The 19098-nt window shown below is 40.8% G+C and overlaps 1 protein-coding gene across 7 annotated transcripts in view; it reads left to right on the forward strand.

Annotated features, from left to right (window-relative positions):
• Positions 1 to 19098, forward strand: part of AGAP1 (ArfGAP with GTPase domain, ankyrin repeat and PH domain 1) — a 386106-nt gene that overhangs the window by 114139 nt on the left and 252869 nt on the right. For all 7 annotated transcript variants that reach the window (XM_026087248.1, XM_026087283.1, XM_026087275.1 and 4 more), the window contains one exon: positions 12629 to 12687. In XM_026087248.1, coding sequence (XP_025943033.1) covers positions 12629 to 12687 — 59 coding nt within the window. Of the gene's footprint in view, positions 1 to 12628; positions 12688 to 19098 lie in introns of those variants that run through there.

A 19098-nucleotide genomic window follows, 5' to 3' on the forward strand; every position in this document is an offset into this window, starting at 1 on the left:
GAAAGGCAACATAGGCTGTGTGTGTGTGGGGGGGGGTTGTTTGTTTTTGTTTTTTTTAAGTCTCTCATTTTGGATATTTTGGACATCTTTGCTCAGACATGTATTTAGTCTTGCATTTTCAACACTGATTCAGCAGTTTGAGCCATTTGTAAAATAAAAAAAAAAAAAAAAAAATGTGTGTCATTCTTTCCATGTCTTGCGTGTGGTTTGTTAAAGCTTAAAATCTTATCACCAGACTTGCACTTTGTTGCATTTTGAGGTAATCTCTTCTGTGCTGGCTCTAGCCTTCCTCTGGGACAGCAGAGTGTATAAAACAGACCTGACCCTTGACACTGACCTCTTTTCTGGGGAGGCCCAGCAAAATAAGGAGACAATCACTGAACAGTTAATCTCCAGTGGCTTTTTTTTTTTTCCTCCTGGAGTTGTTGTACAGCATTGACTTGTTTAACCGCTTTCTATGAGGCTTTAATACTTAACAGAAATCTTTTGTAGTGCGTGGAAAAAATACCGGGGCTTCATCACGGGATGATGCAGATTGTACTTGAGGCATCATCAGCCACGTGCTAATCTGTGAGGAATACAGTTCTCTGTTGATTCACATGTTGCAAGAGCATGAAATAACGTGGTAGACTTTAGCCATGCGTATGGATGTGGCTGCCCCAGCTGACATAATTATGCAAGCGATCTAAGCCAAGGGTGGGAATGTTTCAGTGCCTCTTCCAACACCCTTCTGCACGCCAGCGCAGCAGCATCCTCTCCCTGCTGCCCCTTCTCCCTTGCTGTGTTAGGAAGCTAGCCCTAGTCAGGATCTTACTCATCCAGAAAGGTCTTCCAATACACTACCTAAAATAAAAATTGCTATAAAAAACAGTCTTCTCTTCTTAAAAAACACTCCAGTACATTGTCGTCTTCAGTGACTATGGGCTTTGTTGTCTTCTGTTCTGAAAAAGCGGTAAAACTCAATTTCCCTTGCATTTCTGCTTGTGTTTTTCTCTGGGGTCATCTGATAACGCAAACTAATCCCAGGCTTTTTGTTAGCATAGCATTTATATTGGTAATTCATGTTCCACAGCAGCCCTTTAATTGAGCAATTTAAAAAGCAAACCAGTATACACTGGGGACCGTAAGTCTTTGCAGATCACTTAGACAGCAAAATATTTGCTGTAATATCTGATTGCTCATGACCTTGAATTCTGCAGGTACGACACTTCCACAGCCTTGACCTGTCAGTATTGCCTAGAAGGACGGTCAAGGCTGCAAGGGCCCCCAGTGCAGAGGTAACCACGGTTTTGCCTGGTGTGTGTGCTTGATAAATGGGAGAGTAACTGAAAGGTCTGTCTTCAGAGCACCTGGAGAGGCGGAGGAGGTGGTAAGAGAGGCAGCATGTCTGGTTTAATGAGATTGTTTGGTTTGTATGGATCTCCTTTGGCGGAGATGGTTTTTGTTGTGCCTAATGAGCATCTCTTTGGAAATACAGGGGGAACCAAAACCCTAGTAAGACTTCTTTTAAAAATGTTGCAGATATGTCCTTAGTTTCAAAGTGGTCGCTTGCTTTTCCAGCCTTACCGTGATAAGGATTGGTCCTATTACAAGTCCGCTTTCATTTTCTTTTTCCGCTTGTCTGCTTTTATATTCTTCTGGTGTTGTGGTCGTCATCCTGTTCCTAAAAGGGGTCAGCCGTGACCATTATTTTTCCATGTCAGCTTTCTCAGAGGAATGCTGTTGAGTATCAAGGAACTTGATTTTATTGGGGTTTCATTGCAATCCAGATCTTCTCTGCTCAAAACCTTCCTCTTTGAAGTGCCCTTCTGTTTGCTGGCACGGTTGCCTCCAGGGAAAACACCAGTTTTATCTGTGGGATTTCCATTTGTCTGAACTAATTGTGTGTTGGCTCCAGAATCCTGCCTATTGTGAAAATACAGGGAGCGTGAAGTTTTTCCTCATTAAGTATGTTGTTTAGGCTATAAGCTGTTGACGAGGGGAAAATATCTTCTCTCTCTCTCTCTCTCTCTCTCTCTCTCTATATATATATATATATTTTTTTTAATATACCTAGTAGAAATGGTCTTGTCCAGAGCTGTATTGTATTTAAGGGCAAAATAATTTTGTTGATGGTGGTAACTGAGATTTTAGCTGTCAAACTGTTTTGGCGATAATCTTTAGAGATGACGTTTAATGTTTCAGTCCTGGTGTAGCAAGCATGGGGCTCTTTCCAGCTGCGGAAGCTAAGCAGATAACCTGTCTTTGCAATCAACCCAAAGCTTGACGTTCAACACAGGTATAAGATAGGCGAGGCAGGGAGCTGGGATTGTAGCAGCAAAAAAAACCCACCCCTCTCTAATTTTAAATTTAATATAAATCTAATTTAATTAGAACTTGAAGAGATAACCGATGTGCCATGGCGATGGAGGAGCAAGCTTAACTTTGCAAGCCCCAAAGCCCGTTTCGGAAAAGGCTGGCGTGCTGACCGTTAACAAATGCCGTATAGGTTTTTCTATTGCCCTCCCGCTTTTGTTTCCATGGCAGCGCGAAAGCAGTGCTATCACGGCTGCCAGTTGCTATTGGAAGATAGATTTTGGCTTTGACCTAAATATCTATTTAATATAGTTCTCGGTTACAGGGCATAGTTGTTTTTTTTTTTTTCCACATGTCGAATGTACTTACCGCTCTAATGAGTTTTGGCTGAGGTGCCTGATGCTTTAAAGAAATTAAGCTTAAAGCAGTTCCCCTGCTTTATAATTAGCAATTAGGTATTGCCAGTGATAAATGTGACCAATATAAAACTCTTTCCCTGGATCTGCAAGAGCTCTTGGGATTTTAGTCTTTCTGACAGCGCCAGGAGAAGCAGGGGAGTGTTTTGAGCTGACAGTTCACTAAAATCTCCCTTGGTTTTAGGACTAAATTGGTTTGTAGCTTTTTGCCCACTTGCCAGTAAGAGAGCAAAAAGATCAAAAATTGTCGGGTTTTTCATACAGAACGTTTTTTGAATGCATGAAAGAACCTTTTTTACGGTGCCTTCATGTTGCATGATAACGCGAGTGGACGGTTTGGGTTCAATTCATGTGCTTAACATATCTTTGTTTTGAGTTCAGCACTCTGTGTGTTGATACCATGGCAATTTTCATGACTTCGGTAATGTGCGTATTAATCAGACTAATGAAGTGTGAACTCTAATATTAATGCGTGCCGGGTCACGGCTTCCCCGGCACCCGTGAGCGTGGCTGGCTGGTGTTGGCGGCTTGCTAGGGCGGAGCAGGGCTGCCAGCGGCTTTTGATTAAAACTGCATAAGGGGAATAAATGACATTTCTGCAACTTGGGAAGGAGAAAATGCACCGTTTGGAGTATTGCACTGCAAAAAAAAAAAATCTTTCTTTTGCCAGTTAGAAATCACTGTTGCAACTGTATAATTGGGATGCGAAGGAAAGTCGTGCAAAAACATCACTGTTTAATGCAATCTGTCACACCCTCTGTCCCAAAATAAGTGAGGAGAAAGGAAAAAAATATTTTTTTTTCCATTTCTAATCTAGGGTGTTTTTTAAAAACTATTCTTTATTGCTTCATAGTTATTGTTAGCACTTGTGAACAAATTTGAATATATAAGAGAGATTCCATGTCAAAAAGCTGACCATTTTTTAAACAGGTATAATATGAATGAAAAACATTGGTATATTAAAAGGACCTTTTGGAATGTGACAGACTCTTCCAAATAATATTTTACGCAACGGTTAAAAAAGCAATGTCAAAATACTTTTCTGCTCTACTATGTTGGAATTGAAGAATTGCTGCTTTGACTTAAAATGCTGCAGGCTGCGTTGGAGAAAATGCGTGTTGAGGGATTACTTCTATTCTGAAAAATGCATGTTTTATTAATATCGGAGGTCTCAACCCAAAAGTTGCACGTTCCCTTCTTTGTTGAGAGAATTAGCCCACAGCTCTGGGAAATATGTTCTAAAAAGGCTCCTTTGCTAAGGCTCCAAAAAGAGATGTGTGGTTTCATGTATATCTTTGTGGGCAAGTGGTAACTTGTAGGCATACTTTCTGTACCTGTTTTGGTCCAGGTTTTTCCTTCGAAGTAGGAAGTATTTCTAAGTGTTGCTTGTAATGCAGAAATTATTGCGAGGGGGAATGGAGGTGCAATGCAATTGTTGGTGCTTTAACTTCCTTCACATCTTTGAGGGCTTCTGTTCTTATCAGAAAGAAAAAGATCATGTTCAGAGAGTTTCCATGAGAAAAATTGCTTAGCTTCCCCCTCTTCCCCTCCCTCTCCCTCCTTTTTCCTCCTTTAAAAGGACAGGAAAGGGACTTTGGGATAGCCTGAGGGAAGCTCTTCAGAAGTTGCCAAGAATCATTGAAGATTTAAGCCTTTTTGCATCCTTCTGCAAAGCAGCCTGCCTGCTCTTTGTTCTCCTCTCCTTTTAGACAGGTTTGCTATTAGGTTATCATCCCCATTAGATGATCTGTGAGCTTCTCAGGCTTTGGTTTAAATTAATAGTCAAGGGTGAGATGTTTCGGTGTTAATAAAGGACAAAACAAGGTTAGTGGAACAAGGGGCTGTGCAATATATTGAATGAGGTCGAGGTTATTGTATTGGCGGATGACTAAACTACTGTTATTGGGTTGATGGTTGCTAGGTGGTTGGTGGACTGTAGGGTGCTACGATGAGATTTGGGCAGTTTGGGCTCTCTAAGTCTTAATCAACAGACAGATTTTATTGGCTTGTGTGTTTGTGTGTGTGTGTTTGTTTTTTAATGGGAGGGACCAGAAAGATAATAGGGTGGTGTAAATTTAATCAACCCCAGTCATAAGTATTTAATGTGTGACCTGCCTAGCTGCTCTGCTACTGTTGCCAATGCTGTGATGGGGGAGATGGAGTTCATATAGTTCAGGTACTTTGAAATCGTAGCATCTGTCCTCCTCCCCACAACTGGGTCTTCATCCATAGCTGTCGATGAAATTGGTGTGCTGCCACGGCTCTTCTGGAGCCTACTCACAGCCATGTGTTAATGGCAATTCAGACCAAAACCCTCTTGGTTTTCTAGATGCTCAGCTTCTGGGTTTTTTTGTTTGTTTTTTTTTGGTTTTGTTTTTTTTTTCTTCCAGTTTTGGCCAGCCAGTCCATAGGAGCTTCAGGAAGTGAATCCAACCACTTCTAACCAAAGGACAGGCTGTCTGTAAAATCTTGTTTGCAAAGTGAGGGGACTTCAGAGTTAAATGTGGAGTGAAATGGAGTGATGAACACGAGAGAGAGGCTTTTCCTGTGGCTATTTCTATAATTGTTATGAAACTTCTCCATTTTTCCTATACGTGACTGCCTTCCTTCCCCCTTTTTGAGTCTTGGATGGTTGAATTGATCTCGATCCTAAGTCTCTCAATAGTACTATTTTGCTAATATTTATGTGGTCATTAGTGACTGTTGGTTTTGAAGAGGGAAATTTTGATTTTTCTCTTTGAAAAGTTATTCTGAGCAGGACTTTGCAGACAGAGTGGTGAAAGCATCATGCACCGTTGGGATGTCTGCTGTTATGCTATGCATTGGAGTATGCAGATCTTGCCAAGGATGGCCATCAAGTCCAAGATTTCAGCACAATATTGTGTTAATGGGGAACCAAAAAATAGCATGTACACCTGATTCTCAATATTGGAACTGATGAAGAAAGTTCCTTTGACTGAAGTTGAGTTAAGAAACTGAGGTTTTAGAACAATTCAAGGATCTTGCAGTAGTTTGTACTTCAGCATAAGGATGTATAAGTGGACCTCAGGAACTCTAAATGTAGTGGTGGAAAATAAAAAAAAAAAAAAAAAAAAGAAAAAAAGAAAGCTATTTTATGCAAAGGAAACTTGGTTAAGAAAATGCTACTTAAAATATTGTCTTGGTGCTTGTTTTAAAAATGAATGACTGACAGCATACATATTTGAAGCTTTTGATCATTGATGCCGAAGTTAAATGAGCAGGACATACAACTGCGATTAATTATTGACAAAAGTCATTCCTTTCATATGTACAGTCTATAGTTAGATGTGAAGGTTGAGTTCACTTGAATTCCAGAGTCACAGAGTAATGCAAACAAGTCGCCAGTTGACCAACTTCATACATGTGGTTCTATTTATTATGCAAATCTGTTCCAATATGTTTAAATCAACACTTGGTAGTGGGTGTTTTGTTTCTTGAGCACAATAAGTTTGGCGGACTACCCGATTTGTGCCTTGTATGCTGCGGTTTGTGTCCAATAGCTCATGGTCATGCTTTGGTCGTAAAGTCTTTTTTTTATTTAAAACTTCATTTAAAACAAGCAAACCCCCAAACCCCCAATCCCCAAGCTTGTTTGTCTTGTTTTATCTGCAAGTATTTAACCTTTTCACCTTACCTTCCCCGGGTTTGGGGATTAACTCGGCATAAATCACCGCATTTTGAGGCGTAGGTATTAGAAATGAAGTGGTTAGCGAGGCACTCCAGCGCTCGCCCCAGCGATGCGCCGTTCATCTCTGGCTCTTTGCTAAAGAGACCAGATGCTGCTTCATGACGTCTTCTGGTTTTAATTGTAATTCATTATTCCTTGTAACCATGCCAATGTAAATTATGCCGAGGAGGGATGATTACCTCATAGGTCGTCTAATAAAAGTTAAGAAGAGGGGGACTGGGGAAAGCGGTGAAAGACTTGCCATAATTTCATTGCAAATTGAAGAGAGCTAACGGCATCGGGAAATCTTAGCTTTACTTGGCCGCGTCAGGGTCGAGCTTGTCTGAAATGGGAAACTTTTTTTCAATGAAATGGTCAGCTTCTTCAGCCTTTTAGACACTTAAAACGAGCGTGAGCAGTGATAACCAGGGACGTAATAATGAGGTATTAGAAGAACATAAATTGGGGACGTTGCTAGTTACCCGGGTGGGCGTTTGTGGCAAATGTAGTTGCTCGGGTGGTTGGGGCAGAAGGGAACAGGTAAACCACGTATGTTGAATTTGGCCTTCCCCTAATAATGCCACATAGCTTGCGTAGCAGCTCTTAACTTCCACCCTTTCCTCTCCATTCAGTTAAATGTTAAGTTTTCAGCATGTCTGTTTGTTAACCAAGTTCTGGATCGTGTTGATCGTGAAACTCTCGTTAACTAATGAGGTCATCTAAATGAAATTGTTGTTTTTTTTCCTAAGCATTTCCAAACGAACATGTTCTTGCAACTTGAAGAGGAAATTATAAACATGGCGTGTTTAGAGCAGAATATAAACTTAGCCTTCTAGATTTCACTTCTGCACTGTAAGTATTGCCCTCTTAATAGAGGAGATGCTGGAACATAGACTGAAAATGCCTCTGTTGGGCAAGTGGCTTTATTAGGTCTTAAGAGTAGGCAGTGCTTGATCCCTCCCTTCTTAGCACAGTACACCTGTAAGCCCTTTCCTAGGCTAATTTTTTTGCAAAGCCTTTGTGTTTTGGGGAATGAAGGTTTTCCGAGTATTCCTCTTCAGTGCTCTTTTCACGCCATGCTAATAACTCGAAAACCAACCAAGCAAACAACGGCGATGACAATGCCCCAAGCAGTGTGGCTGTTGTCCCTTGTTGCTAAAATGTTGTTTAGTTTTCATTGAACTAATATCTAGGTGCAATCCCGCAAACTTGCAAAACAAGTAGGAGAAGGTAGCCGTGTGTCAGGTAGTTCAACACCAAGTCAACTTAGTTTTGCTAGACTTCCTTTATTATATGGTTGATTAGAGTTGAAACGTGTATGTTTACCTTTTTGAAGGTACTTGGTAGCCGAGACTGTTTTGGAAGGACGTTGCACTGTTCTTGATGTATTTCAGTGAATGAAGGACCAAATAGATTTGCAGAATGAGTTAATTCATGCTGGCTAGAAGGTTATTTCTCTGTCCAGCTGTTGTCTTTTGGCTTTGTGTCTCAGTCCCTTGGCTTTTTGGAATTTTACCTCTCGCTGTCTCTCCTACCTGCTTTATAGTTTTGGAATGCAAAGTTCTTATTAATTTAAGCTTAATATTTATAAAAAATAGCATAGGGATTCTGAAGTCCTTGTTACTGCCACAGAGCTACTGCTTGGCTTAATTAGGTTTTTGTTGCTCTCAAAATTGGAAGCAGTAGTGTTCTACTTACCCTGCTTTTGTTTAGTCTTATGTGGTGGTAAAATCCAATGTTCCTTTTTGCTGGAGCCTCTTGAAATTAATAGACAGCTCTCACATGCATTTTGTTTCAAAATTTCTTTTATTTTTGTACCCCCCCCCAAAAAAAAAAAAAAAAAGAATCAGGCATAAGACCTGCCTGAGTTTGAAGGTCTTCTTGATCAGCTTAGCTTTCTTCAGAATGACACCTGAGGACCTGGAGAGGAGCTGAAAGTCCTTGTCTGGTGCAAACTTGGCCAATTCTTCCTGTACCTTTGCTGCGAAGACTTGCATAGGGAATAGCAAGTTTAAATTTTGTTCATCTTTCTTTAGCAGCTAAAAATGGAGAAAGCACATACACAGGTGTGCAGGAAGGAGAAGCAGGCATGTTGTCCTTATCTTAAGCTTTACTGAGGAATTTAGCTTTTGAACATGAGAAAAAACAGCCAGTTGTACATAAGTCTGCTGTGTAAGCTGTGTTACCTTCTAGGCTGTTAAATATAAACTTGGTTTATAGTAGAGATCCTTCAAGTTTGTCCAAGCTGTCAAACTCTATCATAGCAAGTTGAAAATCGAAGCCTTCAGTGTGATGTGTTTTAAGAGAGAGTCTGAGCCTAACTTTTATTCAGCCCCGCTGTGTCCAAAACATGGTGGTTCTCTTGTGTTATTCTGAGACTAATATGATAAATCAAATGTGGAGTTCTGGAATTAATGGTGTAAGAGGGGAAAAATGTTTTGGAGCAGTGCTATAAAGCGTAAATGAAGCTTGGTGTTTGGGTTATGAAGAGGAATGTGGGGTCGCTTACATCTGTCATGCAGTTGTGTATAATTAAAGTCTAGTAAAAACTGTTTCATGGACTCGGTCTTAACAAGTTCCTCTTGGTCTGATCTTTTAAGTTCTTCCTGTGGTAAGATGCGGCTTTTAATTGTTAGCTATGCTGTAATGTGGTGTTGTGATATGGAGGCTATTAGTATAATTATAACCTAAATAATGTGTTTTGTGGAAAAAGTGGAAATCAAAAGCAACAGATTCTCAAGTGCTGGTTAGTTTGTCTTTACTGGGAAGGGAGTAATGATTAAATATAGGAGGATATAATGTAAATCAGCACTTGCCAGTTTTCATGCATTTGGAATAACTGAGTCTTTGACTGTTTCACCAGTAATGAGCAAAAAACCCTGAACTTTGAGGATTGTCTAGTTACCGGCCAAATGTTGACTTTTGTTGTCCTGTAGCTATAAATAGCGAGTATATTAAATTGCGGAAGTATCGGTTAGGGAACCTGTGCTTTATGCCCTAAAGAAATAGGCTTTGTGCGGCAGGGAACTGTTTGGTTTGTTAGTTTTTCAGCGTGGTCAGTTCTTTCATTTCATGGTTGAGTCGGAGGGAAATTTCTTCTCCGTTTCCACTGCTCCCCAAATCAACAGTTGTTGAAAGCAGAACTGTGAGAATTGGCAATTTACTGTCAGGGTGAAGACAGGTGAGGATGCCCCTACTTCCAGCTGGCTAGGACAGGTTTCTAGAGCAGGACTTTGATTCCTGCCACAGTTCTGGCTGTTGCAGAAGCTGTGGGACCTGGAGGAAGGCCATCATATTTGCTGTGTGTGGTGTGTTTGGCAGGACCGTATGTTTAACTCTCCTCCTCCTCCTCTTGTTAGGAGGAGAGCGATCCGATGCTGAAGCATTGCAAATTGGGGGGTGCTGCAACCGAAATGGTTGAGGCACTCGTGTTTCCATTGTCGTCATCTGACATCTTCAACCACGCGCTCGAAGGGAAGGTCCTCCTGGCTGCAAAACTGCTAGCTCTAGTTGTGGTCCCTCTTGAATGCCTTAACCGTGAGGCTACTGGAGCAGGTCTGTTCTGCTGTGTTCCCGATTGAGATGCTACATCTCATGCTTGTTTTGGGCTGGGTGTCCTATGGAAGGACTCTCCCCGACTCCTGTGGCTTGAGACTAACGTTTTCACATGTTGAGTTTTTGATTGCCTTTTTGCTGCTCCTGGAAACAAATGGATGAGCATCCGGTGATCTGAGCCTGCTTGGCCGGCTTCCGGTCTGCCAGTCTCTTGCTATTTGATACATCCGTTTGGCTGTAAGGAAGAAGATGGGGCAGTTGTCGCTCAGGTCGGGTATCTCCACCCTGGGTGGATTTGAACTGCGCACTGGCCCATTTAAGTGGAAGTCATTGCACTGTAAATTGCTGGTGACCTGCAGTAAAAATATAGGTTATTCTTCGCGGAGTATCTTTGCTCTTTATGAAATGTCATCTACTGATCTCTGCTAGCAAAAGGATGGTGGATCTTTGGCCTGACCTGGTGCGGCCTTTTTATATGCTAATGCAGTATTCTTAAGCTCTGAAGCAAACTCCTGTGTATCCCAGCTGCACTGAATTACTTAAAAATGAGGAATGTTTTTGGAGAAGAGCACTGTGACAACTGAGGCATGCATTTTTTTTTATTTTTCCTCTCTGCCCCAACTCTCAAAGCACTGTTCACTTTTTGCCATCCTCTCTGTCCTCATCTTTCCCTCTCTTGGCTTGGAGTCTGCCTGGTCCGAGACTGTGATAATGTTTGACACATGCTTGCCTACCTCTTCAACCCAAACAGCTTCTTCAAAGTTCGGGATGAGGTGATCACTGAGAAGTGCTGTTCATTTTTCACCCTGCCGTAGTGTTTCAAGACACCTTTTACCTGATAGCTGTTTCATGCCATGCCTAAGCTTCTAAAATGCTCAGTTTGCTTATCCAAAGTGCATTTAGTAATCCTTGGCTTTTCCTCTTGCAAGCAATACACATATTGTAAGGAATGCTGGTTACAGTCATGGGATCAGAACAAAACAGAAAAACCTTAAGTTGTGTTTGCTTTCCTAAACTGTGAGTAGATGAATCACAGTTTACAAACATCAGGTTGCAGAAACTTTTGCAAATCCAAACTTTTGCTGCCTGTTTTGAACTTTAGTAAATAGGACCCTTTTCTTTAAACCGAGTTCAAGTAATCCCAGTTCAAATTTGATCTTCAAATTAGGGTTAGTGCTCCAACTTTCTATAATTTTTGCATATTGCTCTTACACAGCAGTGTAATAGCAGTGATAGCGATTGCTTCCAAATTAGTGGCTAATAGGTCTTTAATGCTATGCAAAAACAATATACTTTATGGGGAAGGAGGGGAAAACTGCAAAATAAGTTTGCTTTGAGATGGCTTTTTTTTCTTCAGGCAGTAGGAAAGCTTGCTTACAGCTGACGATCTCCTAGGTTGCTAAGGATACGTTTGGGGGTTGCAAATCACTTGCATGTTTTTATATTCTGCAGTGAGAGAGATAATGAAATAACCTTCTGCCTTTCCAGATTGGCCATAAGCAAACAAAGGTTTTGGAAGCGGTTCCTTATGGACAGCTTCATCAGCATAGTCAGGCATGACTTTTGACCTGTTATTTACTGTAATACTGGGAATTGGCTCTGTTACACTGGCACAACTTCAGCGCCGCTTGATTGGGGTGAAGTTGTAATCTGCTTGGTGGGAGTATGCGGTGAATGGGAAACCTAGTGATAATCTTGCGATCAGTTTTGCATCATTTTGGAAAATGTTAAATCATGATTTAATGTTGTTTGAATTTGTAACTGCAGTGTGGTATCTCTTTGCTTTCGCCTGGCTGGACCTTTACAGAAGGAACCGAATGCTAAACGTTTTTCAAAGCAGGAATATTGAGTCCTATTTCTCTTTTGTAAATGTGGGACCGAGAAAGGTTGGACATGGACGCAGCCCTGCTTGTTTTCTTCGTATGGGGGAGCGAAGGTGAACTTGACTTGCCAGTTTCTCAAAAATCAATTCCCCTCTGCCTCCAGGAGTATTTATTTCACCAGCAGGTTTTAGTTAGTTTTACAGTAAATGTCCGTGTGGATTATTTCTGTCCAGCTGGCTCTCTTAGTCTTCTCTTCTGGTTTTGGGAAATGTTCTAGATTTTTTTTTTCCTGTCTTTTATCCCCCTTGACAGAAGTCAACTCAATCTGTTTTAAGTAGACATGTTTTGATTAGCTCCATGGTTGTTACAATGCTGAAAAATAGCAGGTTTCCAGAATAAATCAATATTCTCACTTACCTGGGTGGAGAAGTTACCACTGATGCTAGTGATTGCAGGTGTTGACATTGAGTATGTTGAGCAATCCAAGGTGGTTTTTGTAGAGGAAAAAATTGTATCATGGTGGATGGGGAGCAATTCATCTGTGTACAGACTAGAAAAGAGGATTTTTTTTTTCCATAACACAGAAGGACTGTAATTAGCTTTTAGTCTTGTTAATGCCTGTTGAGATGATACACTTAGAGTTACCGCAGAGAGTGTACCCATTCTGTAGTATGATCATTTCCAGGACTCTTGAATTTATACAATTTATCAAAACTCCAAGTGCGTTTAATGTTGAACTATCAATCTCAAGTTTGAATGTGAATTTTGATCTTATGTCCCTAATGTGACGTTTTGGGCAACTGGCCAGTAAATACCATTGTACTGACTGTGAATATTGTCCACTTTTACAGATGCCTTTGTAAATAGCCAGGAATGGACACTAAGCCGATCTGTACCGGAGCTCAAAGTGGTGAGTTTATATTTACTTTTATCTCTGAAAAACATTCTCAAAATGTTATGCACAAATGTGGAAAAACCTTCTGAGGTTTGTTCAACTTTGGGGGGGGTGGGTTTCCTTCAACAACTTTCTTTAACAAAACTGTCTGTATGAAGTCTATGTATCTTTTTATTTTTATAAACGTGCTTCAAAGGTCTACTCATATTTTATTTCTGTTTCAACTCGTTTGCTTAGTTGAGCCAGCTTCCTAGCGCACTCTTCTGAGTAGAGAGATCTTACACTTTTATGGGGTTAGGGGCAGAATTGGCAGGTGATCTCTAAAGCTATGTGTAATATCTAATGCTCCTTTTATCTTCTTGGAATAATTTTCACTATTTCTTCAAGGACTAAATGACTTTTCTCCATGTTTTTAAAAGAATTTAAAGTGAATGTTCTGTCTGGGGGTTTGTTTGGACTTGTTTATGTATCTCAGAATTTTTTTGGTCATGCTGAATAAAAATGGAACATTTGGAAGGTTAATTTAGCTGGTTAAAAACTACATTTTAGAATAAGAATTAACAGTGGCTTAACAGTTGCTTACACTAGCCCTTCCTTGGCAAAGTTTTTTTCATGTGTAAGTGGAAGAAAAGGCAAAAGGATCACAGAGATAGGGTTGAAGGGATTTCCTGAAGTTGCTGTTTTAAAAACTGTGAACAGTGTCTGGTGATGTGGGCTGAAACCTCCTAGTAGTGGTTATTAAGCAGGCAGCTTGTGAAGCCAGCAGCACAAAGTTGCTGAGATCAGATCTTTGATGTTCACCATATGGAAGTCCACGTTTAATTACATAGTGTTAATTTATAAAAATCTATGAAACAACTATAGTATCCAAGATACAGTACTTGGTTATACCTCTGGTAGGGGTCTATAGTCTGCTCCAGATGGTCGTAAGACTGCAGATCACTTTTTGCTTAGGTCGCTTCTGTTGTCCTAATGTAACTGTAAGAGCTGCTCTGATTCAGACATTCATTCCTCACATGAGTGGCAAAGTGAATTGGACAAAACTGTAGCAATTTAAGAATGGACAGCTGGGGCCATGCTTCATTAGTCCAGTTTTCATGTGGTAAACGTCTTTTTCCAAATCTGAGTTGATTATAGTGCTCAAAGGAGATGAGAGAAAGCATGGGTCAAGTTTAACATGACATGCGCTTATCAGGATGGCATTTAAATTGAAACAGCTTTCTGATAACTAGAGTTGTGCTTCTGTTTTGATTTCAGCAGTGCACAAGGTAAGGAGAAGAGAAATAGAGTAGTCAATGGATAGAACTATATAATACGGGAAAGGGCTGATTCAGTTTAGATGGTGTAATTTGGAAGAGGTATTTGCAGAAAGTATGTTATATAAGGAAATACTAGAAATGTAGGACCAGAAGGTATTGGTTGCATATGGGCCACTGTAGCCACAGCTAGTTTAAGTTGATGGAGGTCTATGGAGGGTTGCCTTCTTCATCCTGTCCCTTTCCTCCTCATACCAAGCACAGCATCCAGTAATAAACTTAAGTGCAGAGCATTAGGTAAAACTTCCAGAGGAGGTCTTGGGGTACAGCTGTTTCTTGTGATGCCAAGGCTGCGTGATGTGAATACTTCTGTCTTGGGTATCTTGCCCTCATACTGTGTGAGCCGGTGGTATAAACATAAACTTCTGAGCAGCTGCTGTAGAGAATTGATTTTAAGCGGTCAGCACATGCGAGCCTCAAGCTTACTGTCCAAGGCTTCAATTTATACAGTCTTGGATAAAAGCAGAACTCTTATCATTACAAACATGATAATTTGATTATACCCCTGCAAATTACTGAAACTAGTAGTGCCAGCTGTAGCCATGAACTTGTGCTCCAGCAGGAAGGGCAGACTAGGAGCTCCATCAGAAATCTGCTTTCTTTGCTCTCAACGTGCCCTCGAGGAGTTGGTGCCCGTACGGAGGAGCCGAGCCTGTGTCCTTCGCATCTGGCTGAAGAAGTGAAGGGCAATATTAAAAGCCAAACCTGTTTCCCGTGCCACAGCGCTATCATTATATTCACCACTAAGAGTAACTGTGGGTACCTTGCTTCAGCTTGTGGTCGTGCGTTGGGGATGTCGGAGAAGCATGGAGCTTTTGCCTCTATCACTCTTAAGTGCGGGAGCGCAGACGGAGAGATGAGGCTTAATGTTGCAAGTTTATGAAACTGCCCTTGCTTTTCCTGCAGAGTACAGTCTGCTCCAGCAGCTAAAGATGGTTAGTAGCTCAGTGGGAGACATTGTCTTCTCCGTAGAATCTGGGCAGCCCTTAAATTGAAGATAATATTTCATTTTTATGGTGGCTGTTGCTATACCTTTATGCCCTACAGAAGTTTAAGGGGAGAACAAACAAAATACTTAGGGTCGCAATGAAAAACCTGATGGATATATTTTCCAACATACTTTTGAGGAAAAAATACTAGTCCTTTCCTCTGTCTCCTTTTTTAATAACACAGGCAGGGCTTGATTTATTTCAGATTTTCAGAAGTGTATGCTTTTCTGCTAGTTAAATACTCCCATAGCAGCATGCTTTACTTGCTGAGACTTGCATTATGGTCAAGAGTGTGCTAGGTCAGCTGGGTGAGAGCAGTTTCTTGGACCACAGTGATATTCCTGGATCCCTTTTACCGAGATGTAAAATAACTAGGGTTTTTGCAAGCAATAGCAATCTACTTGGAACAACTAGCTTTGCTATTCAATGCTGTCGGACTTCTTCCACTGCTGGTCTGTTTAAAAAAATTAGAAATTTCAATCTCGGCACGTGGGCTTGTTTGGGCTGGCCTATGTAGTGTGTGCGTCAGCCATTGCTGGTCAGGAGGCTTGGGGAGGTGGTTGCCTCTCCGGGGTCGGGGCCTTGGGAGCTCCGTGTTGCTGCAGAGCTGGCAGTGGCTGGACTTCCGATCAAACAGGGTCTTTCTGTAACCGTAGCAATTTGAAAACCCTGGGGCCGCGTTAGGCAGAATAAACGTGAAGTCTTTTTGGCCAAAAAACCTTTGGATTTACTTCTTTAAAGCAGGTGCTAAGTATATGCTGTCAGGGTTGCGTGCTAGATAGCTTTAAAACAAATAATATTATCAATACATTATGTATTTATATATAAAGGCTTTAGTAGGATATGGGCATAGTGTTTGTGGGGGGGGGGGTTGTTTGTTTTTCAAGCATGTCTCAAGCACATGAACAAATGATTGCTCCAAATTGAATGTTGCGCAAGTCTTACCTGTACTAAGGACAAAGCAATGTGTTGTAGCCTTGCGAGCTGAATTTTCCAGTTTCTGACCTGCTTTACAATGGTATTTTTGGTCCCTAACACGCTTGTAATAACTGTGCATTTCGTCTGTTAATTTTTGCTATCCCCATAAAATAGAAATGGCTCAGCATGTTTGTGTAGAAAATATGGGAGACGGGAATACAGCTGCTCTGAAAACACGCTGGGGTATTTGTCATACTATGTGGCATCATCCTGAAAACAAGTATTCGTCCTGATAGAGACATTTCTTGAAACTGGAGACCAGATTTTTCCGGTGTGAGGTCTGTTGCTCCTGGTTTTCAGCGCTTAATAGCAGACAGAGCCTCTGAGCAGTGACAGTACGGCACTGCAGTGAATAAAAGGCTGGTAACGCTGGATTTTAATTTCACTTGCTGTTTTTATACGTGGGTAGGAAAGAGACGGTTGGTTTGTTTGCTCAGATGCAAGCACTGAGCTGAGGAGCTTTTAAGCGATCCTCTGTCTAGCCGTATGAGAAGAGAAGGGGATAGAAGTCTTGTAAATGCTTTCTGAAATAGTCTAGCAAAAAAGCAAAGAAATGCTACAAAGATGGTCAGTTTTCAGGAGATTTGGATTTCTGTGATTTCTGTGAAGTTAGCATTAATACTCAAAGGCAAAACTGACAATACATGTTTTTTCATGATTATTTTTATCTTTAAGCTCCTGAAGTCCTATTAGTTCAGTGGATAGTCTGAATCTGTGATTTAAAAAATAAATCCAGGAGCCTCACTATTAAGAAATAGATGAATATTCTTTTAAAGAAATTCAGTCTTGCATTGTCTTTAAAACTCCAACACTTTTGATTATTGACCTGGAGGCAACTTGAGAAAATGAAGAAAAGAAGAAAGAGGGAGGACGTGTACTCCTTTTCTTTAAGGGCTGTGCATGTCGTACATGGCAATGGTTTTAGTGTTTCCTGAAAGAAGAAAGCTCTAGTTTTACTGCATGCGTCAGTGAAATGGTTTTTTAATTGAGATCCACATCTTGCTGCTCCTGTTCATGGTTTTCTGCATCAGTTTGTAGCATCACGTGGAAACTGTAAGCTCTCTGGCCAAGCAGCTGATGCATTAGAGTCCTGCGTATATGCAAATTAGAGTCATTTTAAGTGACAACTTAACTATCTGCTGTAAATGAGTTTGTCTAACAGTGGTTGTATCTCCTGGTTTAATGATTTTATTTTTTTTTCTTCATGGCTGTATTGTTTCTGCACTGATGGTGACATAACAGGTCTGAAACATGCTTCAACGTTTTGTTTCCCAAGGTCGAGAGCTACTGTTCCTAAAGTGAAAATACAAAGTCCTCTACTGTTATTTTCCTAGTAAACACATGTAAAGTTTGCTTGTCTTCTAATTTTTCAGGAATTATGTTACTCCAAGGGCCTTAGCCTGGTCCCAGACTATTTATCTGCAGAGGAGACAACTGAAGTGGTGTGTTTAATCTCCCGATTTAGAGATGAGATTTTCAGTTTCCTTGCTATTTTTGGTCTAGGCTATCATAATATTGACCTGATGAGGAGGAAACTTGCCTGGGAATATGAGGTTCAGCTACTACTGAGGAATGACCCTGCCTGCTGTAGGGAATATAGCATATTGCTGGGCTCACTTGCTAGACAACTAGCAAGCGGTGAAGTTAATCTCTTCTTGAAAATTGGAAATCCTGTAGAAGTAAGCCCGGTATCTATGGTGTACTCCTTGTGCCTCGGCCACTTCAACTAAAAAACATTAAATGAGTTATCGCATGCTAAAACTCACTATTCTGGTGTTCGTGAATCCTGAACAGTGAAAAACAGGTTCTACTGGGAAAGGGCGAGAAGGGGGAAGCAGCCTGTTGTAGTGAGGGCCCGTATAGACAGGGAGAGGGGATCCATTTTGTGGCGAGGAGGAGGAGAGGGGTGAAAAGCCCTTGCCCTTATGCATTGGACTTCTTCATTCATCATGTTTTTCTTGCCTAGGAACTATGGAGTTTTAGTTGAACGCTACCTATTTAGGGAAAGGTACAAGTAGATAAACTTACTTTGGTTTACTGGAGCATGACAGAGGGAAATTCATTGACTGAAGAGGTTGCTTGATGTTTTGGGGTTAAAGGACATACATTAGAGACAGTATTTTCTTCCTATAGCTCACCCCTCACTTGATATCTAATTAAACATTGGAGAAAGCTAAAATGAAGTTGTGGTTAAGTCAGGCATCCAGAGCAGAAATAACAAGAGTCGGATGTTTGTGCAGTATTGCGTTAGCTTTTGCCTTTCTTTGTATGTGCATGGAGAAGTCCCAAACTATTTTTCCCCCTTCTGACTATCTTCCTCATTCATTGAATGTGTGAATTGGGGATCGGTACAACCGAAAAAAAAGCTCAGTATTGTATGTTTTTCTTGTATAGATATTCTATACAGAATCTTAGGCCTTTACTACTGTCTATTATTCATATTATCTTCTGAATGTAGAAATTAATTTCTATATGAATTTTTCTTTAGGTCTTGTCATTTAATTTTCAGTGGCACACAAGATACTTTCCCAATGCATCTGTGAGATGAAAGATCATGAAAATGTGGGGTTTTGAGATGGAAATTTCACTTCTACTAATACTATGCACTCAAAATGAAATACCTAGAGCCAGACTATGCAGGAAAGCATAACTTGCGGACTGGCTGAAATCTCATGCTATGAACCTCAATGATATCTTAAATTTTTAGCAAGCAGGTATACATATCATGAAGTAAAGAGGAAGATATAAGATGATTTTGGAATTTCAGTGGTGAAAGTTTGTGGTGTCACAGCTGTATTTATAATTCATAGCTGCCCTGGGTTAAGTTACTTGTTCTTTAGTCTTCAAGGGTAAAGCGGATCTCATTGATTGGGTTGTGTCATGGCCTGACCCGAATGAAACTGTTGTGTGTTTCTAGAGAGCGTTGCCCAGTGTCAGTCCTGTTTGAGAAGACAAGGGTAATCATCTGCAGAGCTGGCATTTGCCTCTGTTATCTTGTACTTATTTTTAGATGGAGACATCTCGGCATACCCTAGCATGGCCTGTAATTCCTCTTAGATGTAAATTAGATTAAAAGCTTCCGGTATGCTGTTTTAAACGCTCTTCTAAGCCAGCTTACATAGAAGCCTAATGAACAGATGTCT

The sequence above is a fragment of the Apteryx rowi genome, unplaced genomic scaffold (assembly GCF_003343035.1).
Source record: "Apteryx rowi isolate R43461 unplaced genomic scaffold, aptRow1 scaffold_12, whole genome shotgun sequence".
NCBI classification, from domain to species: Eukaryota; Metazoa; Chordata; class Aves; order Apterygiformes; family Apterygidae; genus Apteryx; species Apteryx rowi.